Below are 14,139 nucleotides of genomic sequence, written 5' to 3'. Positions count from 1 at the left end.
GAGACCGATAGGATCCCACTTCACCCAGAGCCCTAAGGGGATGGGGAAGGAAAGCAGCATGTGGGCTCCAGCCTCCGTACCCGCAATGGGTACCTCAACCTTAACAAACACCACCAACAAAAGTGGGGTGAGAAGGGAGCATGCTGGGGGCCCTAGTATGGGCCCTCTTTTCTTCCATCCGACAAAGTCAGCAGCTGCTGCTGACTAAAAACAGTGGAGCTATGCGTGGATGTCTGACCTCCTTCGCACAAAGCATGAAAACTGAGGAGCCCGTGATCCCACGGGGGGTGTATAGGCAGAAGGGGAGGGGCCTTACACTTTTAAGTGTAATACTTTGTGTGGCCTCCGGAGGCAGTAGCTATACACCCAATTGTCTGGGTCTCCCAATAGAGCGACAAAGAAATATGTATTATTGCTGTTCTTTAGGGTGGGCTGTAGTTACCTATTGTGGAGAATAATGATCACATTTATTCCATTATTAGATGGTGAACAGATCTTCTAACTTTACATGTACGCGCTGCATGTGTGTGCTTTGTATTAAAAATATTGGGGAATTCAGGACTGTATTGTATTGTTGATACTTAACATAATTTGCTGGTGTTTATAGCGGCTCCTTATCCCCCTGTGACGTGCGTGCGTCTGTGCGCGCGCCCTCTGGCAGTCCTCCGGGTGTATGTATGCACCTTGCGGACTCCCTCTGCCCATTGCGCATGCCCAATGACGTCATCGGGATTTCTTCCCGGGACATGCACACTGAGGGTGGAGTGCTGCCTCGTGCAATACACATTGACCGGGGAGTGCTCACTGCGCGTGCGCTGCTCATTGCGCGTGCGCCGCCATTACGCTGGCGCGTCACCTGGGGATTGATTAACTGACTAAGGGTATTTAAACCTGACGATTGAGGAATGAACGCACTTCCACCCCTGCCTCCGTCCTGCGGAGGAAGCGATAGCGATACGCGTTCGGGATTGGTTGCGGTTCCTCTTCCCCCCACTGTGTGTGGCTTCCTGCTCCCTGTCCTTCTATGGGTAAGTTGCATTTAACTATTTCACTTCTTGCTCTTTCCTGACCACGATATAAGCACTTACCCTGGGTCAGTTTGGGAGTGGTTTTGCTCCTATACAGCAGTCTTTTAGGATCTGTTGACTGCTTAATTTCAGGATACGCTGACTTTTCTTGTCTGCTTGGTTGCCACTGGCATTATTTATATATGCCTCTACTGGGCACACACATATACTGCTGTGGGGGGTGATGTTTGGTAGGGGTCCTCCTACTTCCTCATAATTGATGTAATATTGGACTGTACATGTTTGTGGTTTTTATTCTATTTTCTAAATAAAGATTATTATATTTTATGGAAGTTGTACTCCTTTTTGTGTGTTCGAGACACACTGTTTTTGAGGTCATAGTGATGGAGTTTTTCCGAATGTTTAATCCTACTTTAAGGGCAATATAAGATATTTTGGTGACTGACAATGATTTTACAGCCCTTTTCCCTTTGGTCTTTTTTAAATCAGCAAATGGGGCAGCACGGTGACTCAGTGGTTACTGTGTCGCCCCAGAGATACCGATCCAGCTTCAGGGACGCCACAGGGTCTTCTTCTGTATATGGCAAAAGGTATGTCGGTTTTGTATATATGTGTCGTGACGCCACTCACGGCTTGCGGTCAGGGATATGGGTGACCGCCACTGCAAATTTAACGAGCGTCTGGGGCTGATGGGGTCTGCAGTCGGATGGCGTGGCCTCCCGTGAATAAGGCAGGCCCCAGGGGCTCGGGTGTGTAAGGTAGCGGGTCAGGAATAACTCAGGCTCAGTCCAAAAGTCTTTCAACTGCTTTTTACTCACTTTGATGTTGCTGTGAGCTGACCCGGGCGATGCTTCAATAAACCAGGTGAAACCAGGTATCCTTCGGGCCAGTCTGAGGGTGACACTTAGCTCGCCTGTCTAGCACTTCTGTGTTCGGATAACCCCCTGACCTGAAGTACCGTGGGGTCTATCCAGGGAGTCGCAACTGCCTTTTCTCCCTTTTTGGACCATTTGCCGGCAGCGTGGACCAGGTGAGATCACTTCATGCTCTGTCTCCTTATGGGTCCCTGTGTTGCTGCTGCGGCTCGGACTCTGTGTGGTTGGTGAGGTACTTATAGTTCCCCTCACCGGCAGATTTAGCAGATAGTTAAAACTGAAGTCTGCTCTAGGGACCTGTTCCCCGTACGTGCCTAGTCATCAGGAGCACCTTTTCAGCGTCCTCACTCGATGACCGTTCTCCTCTACTAACTGTCACTACACCATGCAGGGTCTGACTAGTGTGAGAGCGCGTATGCCTTAGCAACCGCCGCTCACCACCAGACTGGCTCGCTCCACTCCTTTCCTGACAGCCCCTCCGCTACACCTCTTGAAAAGAATTGAAGGCTAGCCCCCCTCTGGAGACTACCCAAGGGTCCCCTCCAAAGGTGTGGGAGACCTGGTTGCTATGTGTCTGTGCGTACACACCTCATTCTGGCCTTTAGGGTCCCAGCATGGGTGCAGTACTCAGTGGTGCCTGACCAGGTCAGGGGCGCCACATTAGCAGGTTCAAATCCTACCAATGACAATATCTGCCAGTAGTCTATATGTTCTCCCCGTATTTTAGCGAGTTTCCTATGTGGTCTCTGGATTTCTACCCACAACTCCAAAGACTGATACAGAATTTAGACTGTGAGCCCCAATGGGGACAGTGATGATGTAAATAGCGCTGAATAAATATCACGTGTTTATACCATCATTGTCTTTATCACCCCTTTATATTACTGATGATGACCATTAGATTGCTGCATTAATCTACACATCAGCTCTTTGTGCGCTTGTAGTTACTGATTCTCCTAGTAGTGTCCTCCACTACTACTCCCATCATCATCCTCTCTACATTGGCTTATGTATAGGTTTTTGTGCATTTATTGTGCTGGTCTGACATACTTTACACTGCAGAGCCACGACCCCACGCCTCGGGCTTCATATTCGAATTCCAGTTCCTCTCCTGCAAGATACAAGATCAAGAATGAAAGAGTACTAATGACCCAAGAACAGTGTTTACACTGGCGGGAGTCATCATCCTTGGGTTACTAATATATATAGGGCTATTGTAGGAGCTAGAGGGACAGGGAAGGCATTAATGCGCCCAACAATCAGGTGCTGCGCCCCTTCCCTGGGTCCAATATTGGCTCTTCGCTGCTTTACCTGTCTCTGTGTTGCCTGCAGCAGTGACGTCAAATTGACACAAGCTCGAAGCAGCTGGACGTCACCGCTGCAGGCAGCGCACAGATAAACAAGTAGCTGTGGCGGTGAGCTGGACCTGGGAAGGGGAGTGAAGGGAATTTTGTTACTTACCGTAAATTCCTTTTCTTCTAGCTCTTATTGGGAGACCCAGACGATTGGTGTATAGCACTGCCTCCGGAGGCCACACAAAGCAATTACACTAAAAAGTGTAAGGCCCCTCCCCTTCTGGCTATACACCCCCAGTGGGATCACTGGCTCACCAGTTTTAGTGCAAAAGCAAGAAGGAGGAAAGCCAATAACTGGTTTAAACAAATTCTCTCCGAGTAACATCGGAGAACTGAAAACCGTTCAACATGAACAACATGTGTACCCGAAAAACAACCAAAAATCCCGAAGGACAACAGGGCGGGTGCTGGGTCTCCCAATAAGAGCTAGAAGAAAAGGAATTTACGGTAAGTAACAAAATTCCCTTCTTCTTCGGCGCTCTATTGGGAGACCCAGACGATTGGGACGTCCAAAAGCTGTCCCTGGGTGGGTAAAGAAATACCTCATGTTAGAGCTGCAAGACAGCCCTCCCCTACGGGGAGGCAACTGCCGCCTGCAGGACTCTTCTACCTAGGCTGGCGTCCGCCGAAGCATAGGTATGCACCTGATAATGTTTGGTGAAAGTGTGCAGACTCGACCAGGTAGCTGCCTGGCACACCTGTTGAGCCGTAGCCTGGTGTCGCAATGCCCAGGACGCACCCACGGCTCTGGTAGAATGGGCCTTCAGCCCTGATGGAACCTGAAGCCCTGCAGAAGGTAGGCTTCAAGAATTGGTTCTTTGATCCATCGAGCCAGGGTGGCCTTAGAAGCCTGCGACCCTTTGCGCTTACCAGCGACAAGGACAAAGAGTGCATCCGAACGGCGCAGGGGCGCTGTGCGGGAAATGTAGATTCTGAGTGCTCTCACCAGATCTAACAAATGTAAATCCTTCTCATAGCGATGAACTGCATGAGGACAAAACGAAGGCAAAAAGATATCCTGATTAAGATGAAAAGAGGATACCACCTTCGGGAGAAACTCCTGAATGGGGCGCAGCACTACCTTGTCCTGGTGGAAGACCAGGAAGGGAGCCTTGGAAGACAACGCTGCTAGCTCAGACACTCTCCGAAGAGATGTGATCGCTACCAGAAAAGCCACTTTCTGTGAAAGTCTAGAAAGTGAAACCTCCTTCAGAGGCTCGAAGGGCGGCTTCTGGAGGGCAACTAGTACCCTGTTCAGATCCCATGGATCTAACGGCCGCTTGTACGGGGGAACTATATGGCAAACCCCCTGTAGGAACGTGCGCACCTTAGAAAGTCGTGCTAGACGCTTCTGAAAAAAGACGGATAGCGCCGAGACTTGCCCTTTAAGGGAGCCGAGCGACAAACCTTTTTCTAACCCAGATTGGAGGAAAGAAAGAAGGGTAGGTAATGCAAATGGCCAGGGAGACACTCTCTGAGCAGAGCACCAGGATAAGAATATCCTCCACGTTCTGTGGTAGATCTTAGCAGACGTGGGCTTCCTAGCCTGTCTCATGGTGGCAACGACCCCTTGGGATAAGCCTGAAGACGCTAGGATCCAGGACTCAATGGCCACGCAGTCAGGTTGAGGGCCGCAGAATTCCGATGGAAAAACGGCCCTTGGGACAGTAAGTCTGGTCGGTCTGGGAGTGCCCACGGTTGGCCGACCGTGAGATGCCACAGATCCGGATACCACGCCCTCCTCGGCCAGTCTGGAGCGACGAGTATGACGCGGCTGCAGTCGGATCTGATCTTGCGTAGCACTCTGGGCAAGAGTGCCAGAGGTGGAAACACATAAGGGAGCCGGAACTGCGACCAATCTTGCACTAGGGCGTCTGCTGCTAGAGCTCTTTGATCGCGAGACCGTGCCATGAATGTTGGGACCTTGTTGTTGTGCCGGGACGCCATTAGGTCGACGTCCGGCCTTCCCCATCGGCGACAGATCTCCTGAAACACGTCCGGGTGAAGGGACCATTCCCCTGCGTCCATGCCCTGGCGACTGAGGAAGTCTGCTTCCCAGTTTTCTACGCCGGGGATGTGAACTGCGGATATGGTGGAGGCCGTGGCTTCCACCCACATCATAATGCGCCGGACTTCCTGGAAGGCTTGCCGACTGCGAGTCCCTCCTTGGTGATTGATGTAAGCCACCGCTGTGGAGTTGTCCGATTGAATTCGGATCTGCTTCCCTTCCAGCCACTGCTGGAAGGCTAGTAGGGCAAGAAACACTGCTCTGATTTCCAGAACATTGATCTGAAGGATGGACTCCTGCTGAGTCCACGTACCCTGAGCCCTGTGGTGGAGAAACACTGCTCCCCACCCTGACAGACTCGCGTCTGTCGTGACCACCGCCCAGGACGGTGGTAGGAAGGATCTTCCCTGTGATAATGAGGTGGACCGGAGCCACCACTGCAGAGAGTCCTTGGCCGTCTGGGAAAGGAAGACCTTCCTGTCCAGGGATGTCGACTTCCCGTCCCATTGGCGGAGAATGTCCCATTGAAGTGGGCGCAGATGAAACTGCGCAAACGGAACCGCCTCTATTGCCGCCACCATCTTCCCGAGGAAGTGCATGAGGCGTCTTAAGGAGTGCGACTGACTTTGAAGGAGAGCCTGCACCCCTGTCTGTAGTGACCGCTGCTTGCTCAGCGGAAGCTTCACTATCGCTGAGAGAGTATGAAACTCCATGCCAAGATACGTTAGTGATTGGGTCGGTGACAGATTTGACTTTGGGAAGTTGATGATCCACCCGAACGCCTGGAGAGTCTCCAGTGCAAAATTCAGGCTGAGTTGGCATGCCTCCTGAGAGGGTGCCTTGACTAGTAGATCGTCCAAGTAAGGGATCACAGAGTGTCCGTGAGAGTGCAAGACTGCTACCACTGCTGCCATGATCTTGGTGAACACCCGGGGGGCTGTCGCCAGACCAAATGGCAGAGCCACGAACTGAAGATGTTCGTCTCCTATCACGAAGCGCAGAAAGCGTTGGTGCTCTGTAGCAATCGGCACGTGGAGATAAGCATCTTTGATGTCTATTGATGCTAGGAAATCTCCTTGGGACATTGAGGCAATGACTGAGCGGAGGGATTCCATCCGGAACCGCCTGGCGTTCACATGCTTGTTGAGCAGTTTTAGGTCCAGAACAGGACGGAAGGAGCCGTCCTTTTTTGGAACCACAAAGAGATTGGAGTAAAATCCTCGCCCCCGTTCTAGAGGGGGGACAGGGATCACGACTCCTTCTGCTCTTAGAGAGTCCACCGCCTGCAGCAGGGCATCTGCTCGGTTGGGGTGTGGGGAGGTTCTGAAGAACCGAAGTGGAGGCCGAGAACTGAACTCGATTCTGTACCCGCGAGACAAAATGTCTGTTACCCACCGGTCTTTGACCTGAGACAGCCAAATGTCGCAAAAGCGGGAGAGCCTGCCACCGACCGAGGATGCGGAGGGAGGAGGCCGAAAGTCATGAGGTAGCCGCCTTGGAAGCGGTTCCTCCATTTGCTTTCCTGGGGCGTGAGTGAGCCCGCCAGGAATCTGAGCTCCCTTGTCCTTTCTGAGTCCCTTTGGACGAGGAGAATTGGGGCTTGCCCGAGCCTCGAAAGGACCGAAACCTCGACTGCCACTTTTTCTGTTGAGGTTTACTTGCTCTGGGCTGTGGTAAGGAAGAGTCCTTACCCTTGGACTGTTTTATGATTTCAGCCAATGGCTCACCAAACAGTCTGTCTCTAGATAATGGCAAGCTGGTTAAGCATTTTTTGGAACCAGCATCTGCTTTCCAGTCCTTTAACCATAAGGCTCTGCGCAAAACCACAGAATTGGCGGCTGCCATAGAGGTACGGCTCGTAGATTCTAGGACAGCATTGATAGCATAAGTCGCAAACGCAGACATTTGCGAAGTTAGGGACGCCACCTGTGGCACTGCTGGATGTATGATAGCATCCACCTGTGCTAAACCAGCTGAAATAGCTTGGAGTGCCCACACGGCCGCGAATGCTGGAGCAAACGACGCGCCGATAGCTTCATAGACAGATTTCAACCAAAGGTCCATCTGTCTGTCGTTGGCATCTTTAAGTGAAGCGCCATCCTCTACTGCGACTATGGATCTAGCCGCAAGCTTGGAAATTGGGGGATCAACCTTTGGGCACTGGGTCCAGCGTTTGGCTACTTCAGAGGGAAAAGGATAACGGGTATCCTTAGAACGTTTAGAGAAACGCTTGTCTGGATGAGCGTCGTGCTTCTGGATTGATTCTCTGAAGTCAGAGTGGTCCAAAAAAGCACTTAATTTACGCTTAGGATACCGGAAATGGAACTTCTCCTGCTGTGCAGCTGCCTCCTCTGCTGAAGGAGCTGGGGGAGAAATATCCAACAGTCTATTAATTGCCGATATAAGGTCATTAACCATGGCGTCACCCTCAGGGGCATCCAGATTGAGAGGGACCTCAGGATTAGAATCCTGATCACCGTCCTCAGTCTCATCACAGAGAGATTCTTCTCGCTGAGACCCTGAGCAGTGTGATGACGTGGAGGGTCTTTCCCAGCGAGCTCGCTTAGGCTGCCTGGGACTGTCATCTGAGTCAGAGACTTCAGCCTGTGATGCTTGAGACCCCCTTGAAGTACGGATTAGTTCCAACTGAGGGGGACCAGAGAGCATAGCCACAGCAGTGTCCATGGTCTGAGGAACTGGCCTGGCCTGCAAGGTCTCCAGGATTTTTGTCATAGCCTCAGACATTTTATCAGCAAACACTGCAAAGTCTGTCCCCGTCACCGGGGCAGGGTTCACAGGCGTCTCTGCCTGGGCTACCACCACAATAGGCTCTGGCTGACGAAGTGCCACTGGGACTGAACATTGCACACAATGTGAATCATTGGAGCCTGCCGGTAGATCAGCCCCACATGCAGCACAAACCGTGCACACAGCCCGTGCCTTGGCAGCCTTGCGTTTTGCGGATGACATGTTGCTGCCTCCTCAGAGCAGTACAGGGTGTCCAGCCAAGAAGCGACCTACAGTGCAACTATATATATATATATATATATATATGGTACCAAGACAAAAGTACACTATATATCACTGAGGCACTAGTGGGGCCAGCACTACTGTGCAGCTTACCGCCCGCTTAGGAGCGGTGTGTGGTCGCCAGAAATCCCTCTAGTCTGGGTCTCCCAGAGCCTGCTGCCTCTCCCCAGCCAGATCGCATGTGTAATGGCTGCCGGCGTCCTTGTGGAGAGGGGGGGGCGGGCCCTGGGCGTACACCGACGAAGAGCGGGAAGTCTGCTTCCCCTTGTGCCTAGTGAGAGGGCTGGAGCATGTAAATAAAGCTCCAGCCCTCGGCGCTGCCTATTGAGCAGCGTCTCTCCCCTACCCTGATTGACAGGGTGGGGGCGGGAACGAAGCGGCGCTAGGCCGCAGAAGCCGGGGGCTAAAGTTAGAAGCGCCGCCGCCGTAAAAGCGCGGTCGGCGCAAAGCCCCCGGCGCACCACAAGTCGCAGCTGCGCCGCCGCTCCAGGAGCGGTCGGCGCAGTAGTTCCCAATACACAACGTCACTCAGCAAAGCTGCAGTGACCTAACCCCCAGCGTACAGCGCCGCTGTCCCCGGCGCACTACAACGCTCAGCAAGCCCTGAGAGTGTCCGTGCCTGCCGGGGACACAGAGTACCTGAAAGTCGCAGGGCCTTGTCCCTGAACGGCACTCCCGCTCCACATCCAGCAGGTTCTATGGGTCTGTGGATGGAGCCCGGCCCCAGGGCTTGGGGGCCGGCAAGATCCCACTTCCACAGAGCCCTCCAGGGGATGTGGAAGGAAAACAGCATGTGGGCTCCAGCCTCCGTACCAGCAATAGGTACCTCAACCTTACAAGCACCAACCGCGGGTGAGAAGGGAGCATGCTGGGGGCCCCATATGGGCCCTCTTTTCTTCCATCCGATAGAGCCAGCAGCTACTGCTGACTACAAACAGTGGAGCTATGCGTGGATGTCTGACCTCCTTCGCACAAAGCAGAAAACTGGTGAGCCAGTGATCCCACTGGGGGTGTATAGCCAGAAGGGGAGGGGCCTTACACTTTTTAGTGTAATTGCTTTGTGTGGCCTCCGGAGGCAGTGCTATACACCAATCGTCTGGGTCTCCCAATAGAGCGCCGAAGAAAGTACGTTATATTGTTTATTACATGATTGCTATCGTTTAGGTACCAATTATTTTAAGTGAATCTGTCGTCATTGTAACACGAGCACCGAGTAATCTCCTCAGCCGGTGATCCGCTCTGGATTATTACCTTCTCTATCAAAGAATCCCTGGAGAGCTTTCTTGGGATTCCCAGAGTACAAAGCTTCTCTCTCCGCCTGATACTCCATAGCAATGGGGTTCACGTCATTCTCCTCCTCCACCGCGTCCTCCCCTGTAAAATGAAAAGGAAAAAAAATATATATACATTAATACTACTTTTTGGTATCAAATTCTCACCCATCCTTGAATGGAAATATCCCAGACCCCCCTGAATCAATGCTTTTCACAGCTGAGGGTTTGGTTCGGCTTCATCCAGTCCAGACAATCTCTCTGTTAGGTACACAACGCAGCACTGCACAGGCTTTTCATTCACTAAGATGTTCCCATTCACTTACAGCAAGCAGACACCAAAAGTAATGAAATCCATCATGTACAGCGTGGACAGCAGATCCAAAAACATCATATACTGATGGGATCTGCAGTCTAGAATGTCACGTCGACAGTCAGCTGAAGACTCACCCATCCCCCACGTGCAGCCGGCTTCTTCTGACCCTCCCCGCTCTTTCTGCTCCGTCACTTCTTTCTCCTCGGTGTTGTCTTCTTCATCAGAATCATCTCCCAGCATCCTCTTCTGCAGACTTTCTTTCTGACGCCGCACTTCTTTGATCTGTGTTACAGTCAACTCGGACTCTGCTTCTTGATCTTCATCTGGGCCCTAAAGAAACAAGAAACCGATCTCAACATTAAACTTGCACCAGAGGGTTAAAAAAAATTCTCTGCATTTCAGCAAAAAGGCAGGAGCCATCACGGGACCACTGCAGAAAAGACTCTTGGTTACACTTTCTTTTATCGAAGGCAGTATGGAAAAATCACACCGAGTGGGCATATCACAGTGGCAGAGTCTGGGACCTTTGCTACATCCTGCTTTATTGATGCCTATGAGGGTGGGGGCTGCCCGGGGCAGAGCCGAGATGGGGGGGGGGACACAGACTGCCCGGCAAAGCATGGAATACCGACGACCCGGCAGAGCCGAGAGGGGGGACACCGGCTGCCCGGCAGAGCAGGGAGGACCGACTGCCCGGCAGAGCTGAGCAGAGATCACCGGCTGCCCGGCAGAGCTGAGCAAAGATCACCGGCTGCCCGGCAGAGCTGAGCAAAGATCACCGGCTGCCCGGCAGAGCTGAGCAGAGATCACCGGCTGCCCGGCAGAGCTGAGCAGAGATCACCGGCTGCCCGGCAGAGCTGAGCAGAGATCACCGGCTGCCCGGCAGAGCTGAGCAGAGATCACCAGCTGCCCGGCAGAGCCAAGCAGAGAACACTGGCTGCCCGGCAGAGCAGAGCGGGGAAGACCGGCTGTCTGGCAGAATATTATTTGGATGGCAACCATCTGCAACCTTCAATACTCCATCTGGCTTCTGCTACCCTCCCTGACAGGAGCCGCATGTAGCCCTGTACTCCTCCCCGCCTCATCACTTGTTCTGATCTCCCCACCACCATATTACATGTACGGCACATCTGATAATCCCGCGATCTACCACAGAGAGTAAACACCCTGTCATGGTAGTTTGTGACAATGTATGACTGCAGGGGAAACGTATCAATCTGAGTCCTTTTTCACATGTCCGTGAAAATCACGCACATTATTCACGGACGTGTCAAAGGTGCGTATTGCCCTCCGTGTGCCGTGTTTATGTTATCCGTTATAACACCTGGTGTTGCTGTCCGTGGTGCTGATCTACGGTCTCCGGTCCTGACGACTCCCCGCTGCTGCTGCTTCCGGCCCGCAGTGGAGTGAATATGCAATGAGCATAATGAGCGGGGGTCGGAAGCAAGTGGCAGCAGCGGCAGAGACTGCAGAGCTGGAGAAGGTGAGTATAGAAATTCTTTTTATTTCATAGGCACGTGTTTTCTCCGGTGCGTGTCACACGGATCACATCCATGCGGTCCTTGGGACACCCATGATGCCGGAGAAAAACAGACATGTCTACGTGTGGAGCACATGATCCACAGCAAAACACCCATGTGAGCGCAGACCCATTGATTTTAATGGGTCTACGTGTGCCCGTGAGGAGACAGCCCAAACACGTACCGGAGACACGAACGTGAGAAGAAGGCCTGAAGCAGAGGAGCTCACAAAAGGATTCTTTTGAGGTGATAAAATTGTAGCAAACACTCAGCTGTGAGAAAGATCAGATTTGTATGAGACTTTAGTCTCTGAATACAACAAAAAAAACCCAAAAAAACGCAAATAGAGATTTTGCCAGAACTCAACAGACCTGCAGGATGAACAATCTGGTGCTCCCTCCAAATTTCAGCACGTGCCCCACTCGGATGCGGCAGTAGGTCTTGGATTGGATCCTCTGCTTGTTGACGAAGGTCCCATGGGTGCTGCCCAGGTCATATACATAGAACCCAGGCTCCTGATCCGGCTCCGTCCCCGGGACTGAGCGGTATTGTAAAACTGCGTGGTACCGGGAAACAGAGGGATGTTCAAGAGACACGTGGCAAGTAGGAAGCCTGCCGAAAATAGTCCAGCTGGAGTCATTCAAGCTCTTTGTTGACAGGATGCTGCCGCCCTTCAGCAATTCCAAGCAGTAAAGGGTCTGGGGCCGCCCGGACCAGGAAGGCTCCCGATAGGGAATGGCAGGGTTGGCTCGATAGGCATCAGAGGGAAGCCTGGAGCGGTCATCCGTGGTCGTTTCCCTGCTGCTGATGGAGGAAAGAGTGGAGCTGCTGGGTTGGTCATGTTGGTCCAAGGTCTTTTCATTCCAGCTGGACCTGAAAGGACCGATGGGTTTCTTAAAGGACTCGGTCCCCTCAGAGGAGCCCTCCAGGGTGCTGCCGCCGGACCCATTTCCCCCCTTATTAGACTCGGAATGGGGTTGTTTTGTGGCATCCTTGGTCCCAGCATCCTCGGATTCTGTGGGCCTAACATCATTGGGCCCCTCATTGCAGGTCCTGGCAGCATAGGTCCCCTCAGGCCCGGTAAGCCGTTGGTTTGAGGAATTTTCCCTGGCAGCATAGGGGACCGCATGGGCCCCATCCCTTGGACTCCCAGGTTCCTCATTGCTGCCGGTGATGGCGCCAGGATTCCTGGGCCCCTGACTGCTGGTTGTATTGGCCCCCTTAGAGAACCCAGACCTGGAACCAAGGGTGGTCTCATCACTCCGGAGCCTCTTACTGGAGACTGTGACGGTCCCCTTAGGGAACCCGGGAGTGAGGAAGATCTCATCAGTCCGGGCACGGGGCCCCTCACTGGAGGTGGCCCCTTTAGAGAACCCAGGAGCGAAGGAGGTTTCATCACTCCGGGGCCCCTCACTGGAGATTGTGAGGGCCCCTTTAGAGAACCTGGGAGTGAGGGAGATCTCATCACTCCGGGGCCCCTCACTGGAGATTGCAACGGCGGTCTCATCAGTCCAGGCCCGGGGCCCCTCAAAGATTGCAACGGCGGTCTCATCAGTCCGGGCCCTGGGCCCCTCACTGGAGATTGCAAGGGCGGTCTCATCAATCCCGGCCCGGGGCCCCTCACTGGAGGTTGTAACGGCGGTCTCATCAGTCCGGGCCCGGGGCCCCTCACTGGAGGTTGTGACGGCAGTCTCATCAGTCCGGGGCCCCTCACTGGAGGTTGTGACGGCGGTCTCATCAGTCCGGGCCCGGGGCCCCTCACTGGGGCTTGCATCAGTCCTCTTAGAGTACCCGGACCTGGAAGCCCTGGCGGTCTCATCCCTCCAGGTCCCGGGCCCCTCAATGATCCGGGCCCCGGCATCCCCATCGGTCCCGGAATCCCCATTCCCCTCCCCAGTCCTGGCCCTGGGATCCCGGGGCCCCTCAGACCTGGTGGCACAGGATCCCTCATCAGTGCAGGCACTGGGATTCCTGGGCCCCTCAGCATCCCGAGCCCTGGAGGTCTCATCATTCCAGATCCTGGAATCCCTGGCCCCCTCATTGTCCTCACGTCTCTGGGTCCGGCCATTGTCATGGCAGGTGGCCTCATTCCCGCCAATGGGCTCCGTATCCCCGGCCTCCAGGGACCGGGGATCGCAGGGCCGTTCCCCATCAGGGGGGGACAGCTGAGCGGCCTCCATAGATCCAGCGCCACTTTCACAGCCTCTGAAATTCGTACACAGCGCGGCCGGGTGACAGGAAGCAGCCAAAATGCGCAAACCGGAAACGAAGGAGCCTTTTCCGGTCACGTGACTGCGCGAAGAGATTACCTCATTTCCGGTGCGGCTGACTTGTATAGAAGCTTGTTGTTATGGCAACGCTTTTTCAAGCGGAAATGACAAGGATGCGGTTGCTTTTTTTTTTTTTATCTAGATATAGGAAAATCCATTCTAGTCCATTAGGTTCATTGGTGCCTGATGATTATTAGTTTTGGGGGGATTTGGATACATTTTGCAGGGAGACAGCAATCCAACGTGGCACATAGCCGTGGCCGCAATCCAACGTGGCACGTGGCCGCAATCCGACGTGGCACATAGCCGTGGCCGCAATCCGACGTGGCACATAGCCGTGGCCACAATCAGACGTGGCACATAGCCGTGGCCGCAATCCGACGTGGCACATAGCCGTGGCCGCAATCCGACGTGGCATATAGCCGTGGCCACAATCAGACGTGGCACTTAGCAGTGGCCGCAATCC

The 14,139-nt window shown here is 53.4% G+C and overlaps 1 protein-coding gene across 2 annotated transcripts in view; it reads right to left on the bottom strand.

The window, feature by feature from the left end:
• Nucleotides 1-13,680, bottom strand: part of SLC4A1AP (solute carrier family 4 member 1 adaptor protein) — an 80,770-nt gene extending 67,090 nt beyond the window's left edge. For both annotated transcript variants that reach the window (XM_075339025.1, XM_075339026.1), the window contains exons 1-4: nucleotides 11,775-13,680; nucleotides 10,018-10,213; nucleotides 9,548-9,670; nucleotides 2,954-3,014 (exon numbers count right to left, since the gene is read on the bottom strand). In XM_075339025.1, coding sequence (XP_075195140.1) covers nucleotides 2,954-3,014; nucleotides 9,548-9,670; nucleotides 10,018-10,213; nucleotides 11,775-13,583 — 2,189 coding nt within the window. In that variant the 5' untranslated portion in view covers nucleotides 13,584-13,680. The remainder of the gene's footprint in view (nucleotides 1-2,953; nucleotides 3,015-9,547; nucleotides 9,671-10,017; nucleotides 10,214-11,774) is intronic.
• Between the last annotated feature and the right edge of the window lie 459 nt (nucleotides 13,681-14,139).

The sequence above is a fragment of the Anomaloglossus baeobatrachus genome, chromosome 3, assembly GCF_048569485.1.
Source record: "Anomaloglossus baeobatrachus isolate aAnoBae1 chromosome 3, aAnoBae1.hap1, whole genome shotgun sequence".
Taxonomy (NCBI): domain Eukaryota; kingdom Metazoa; phylum Chordata; class Amphibia; order Anura; family Aromobatidae; genus Anomaloglossus; species Anomaloglossus baeobatrachus.
Note: the sequence above shows the minus strand (reverse complement) of the source record. Positions and strands in the feature narration are given on the sequence as shown.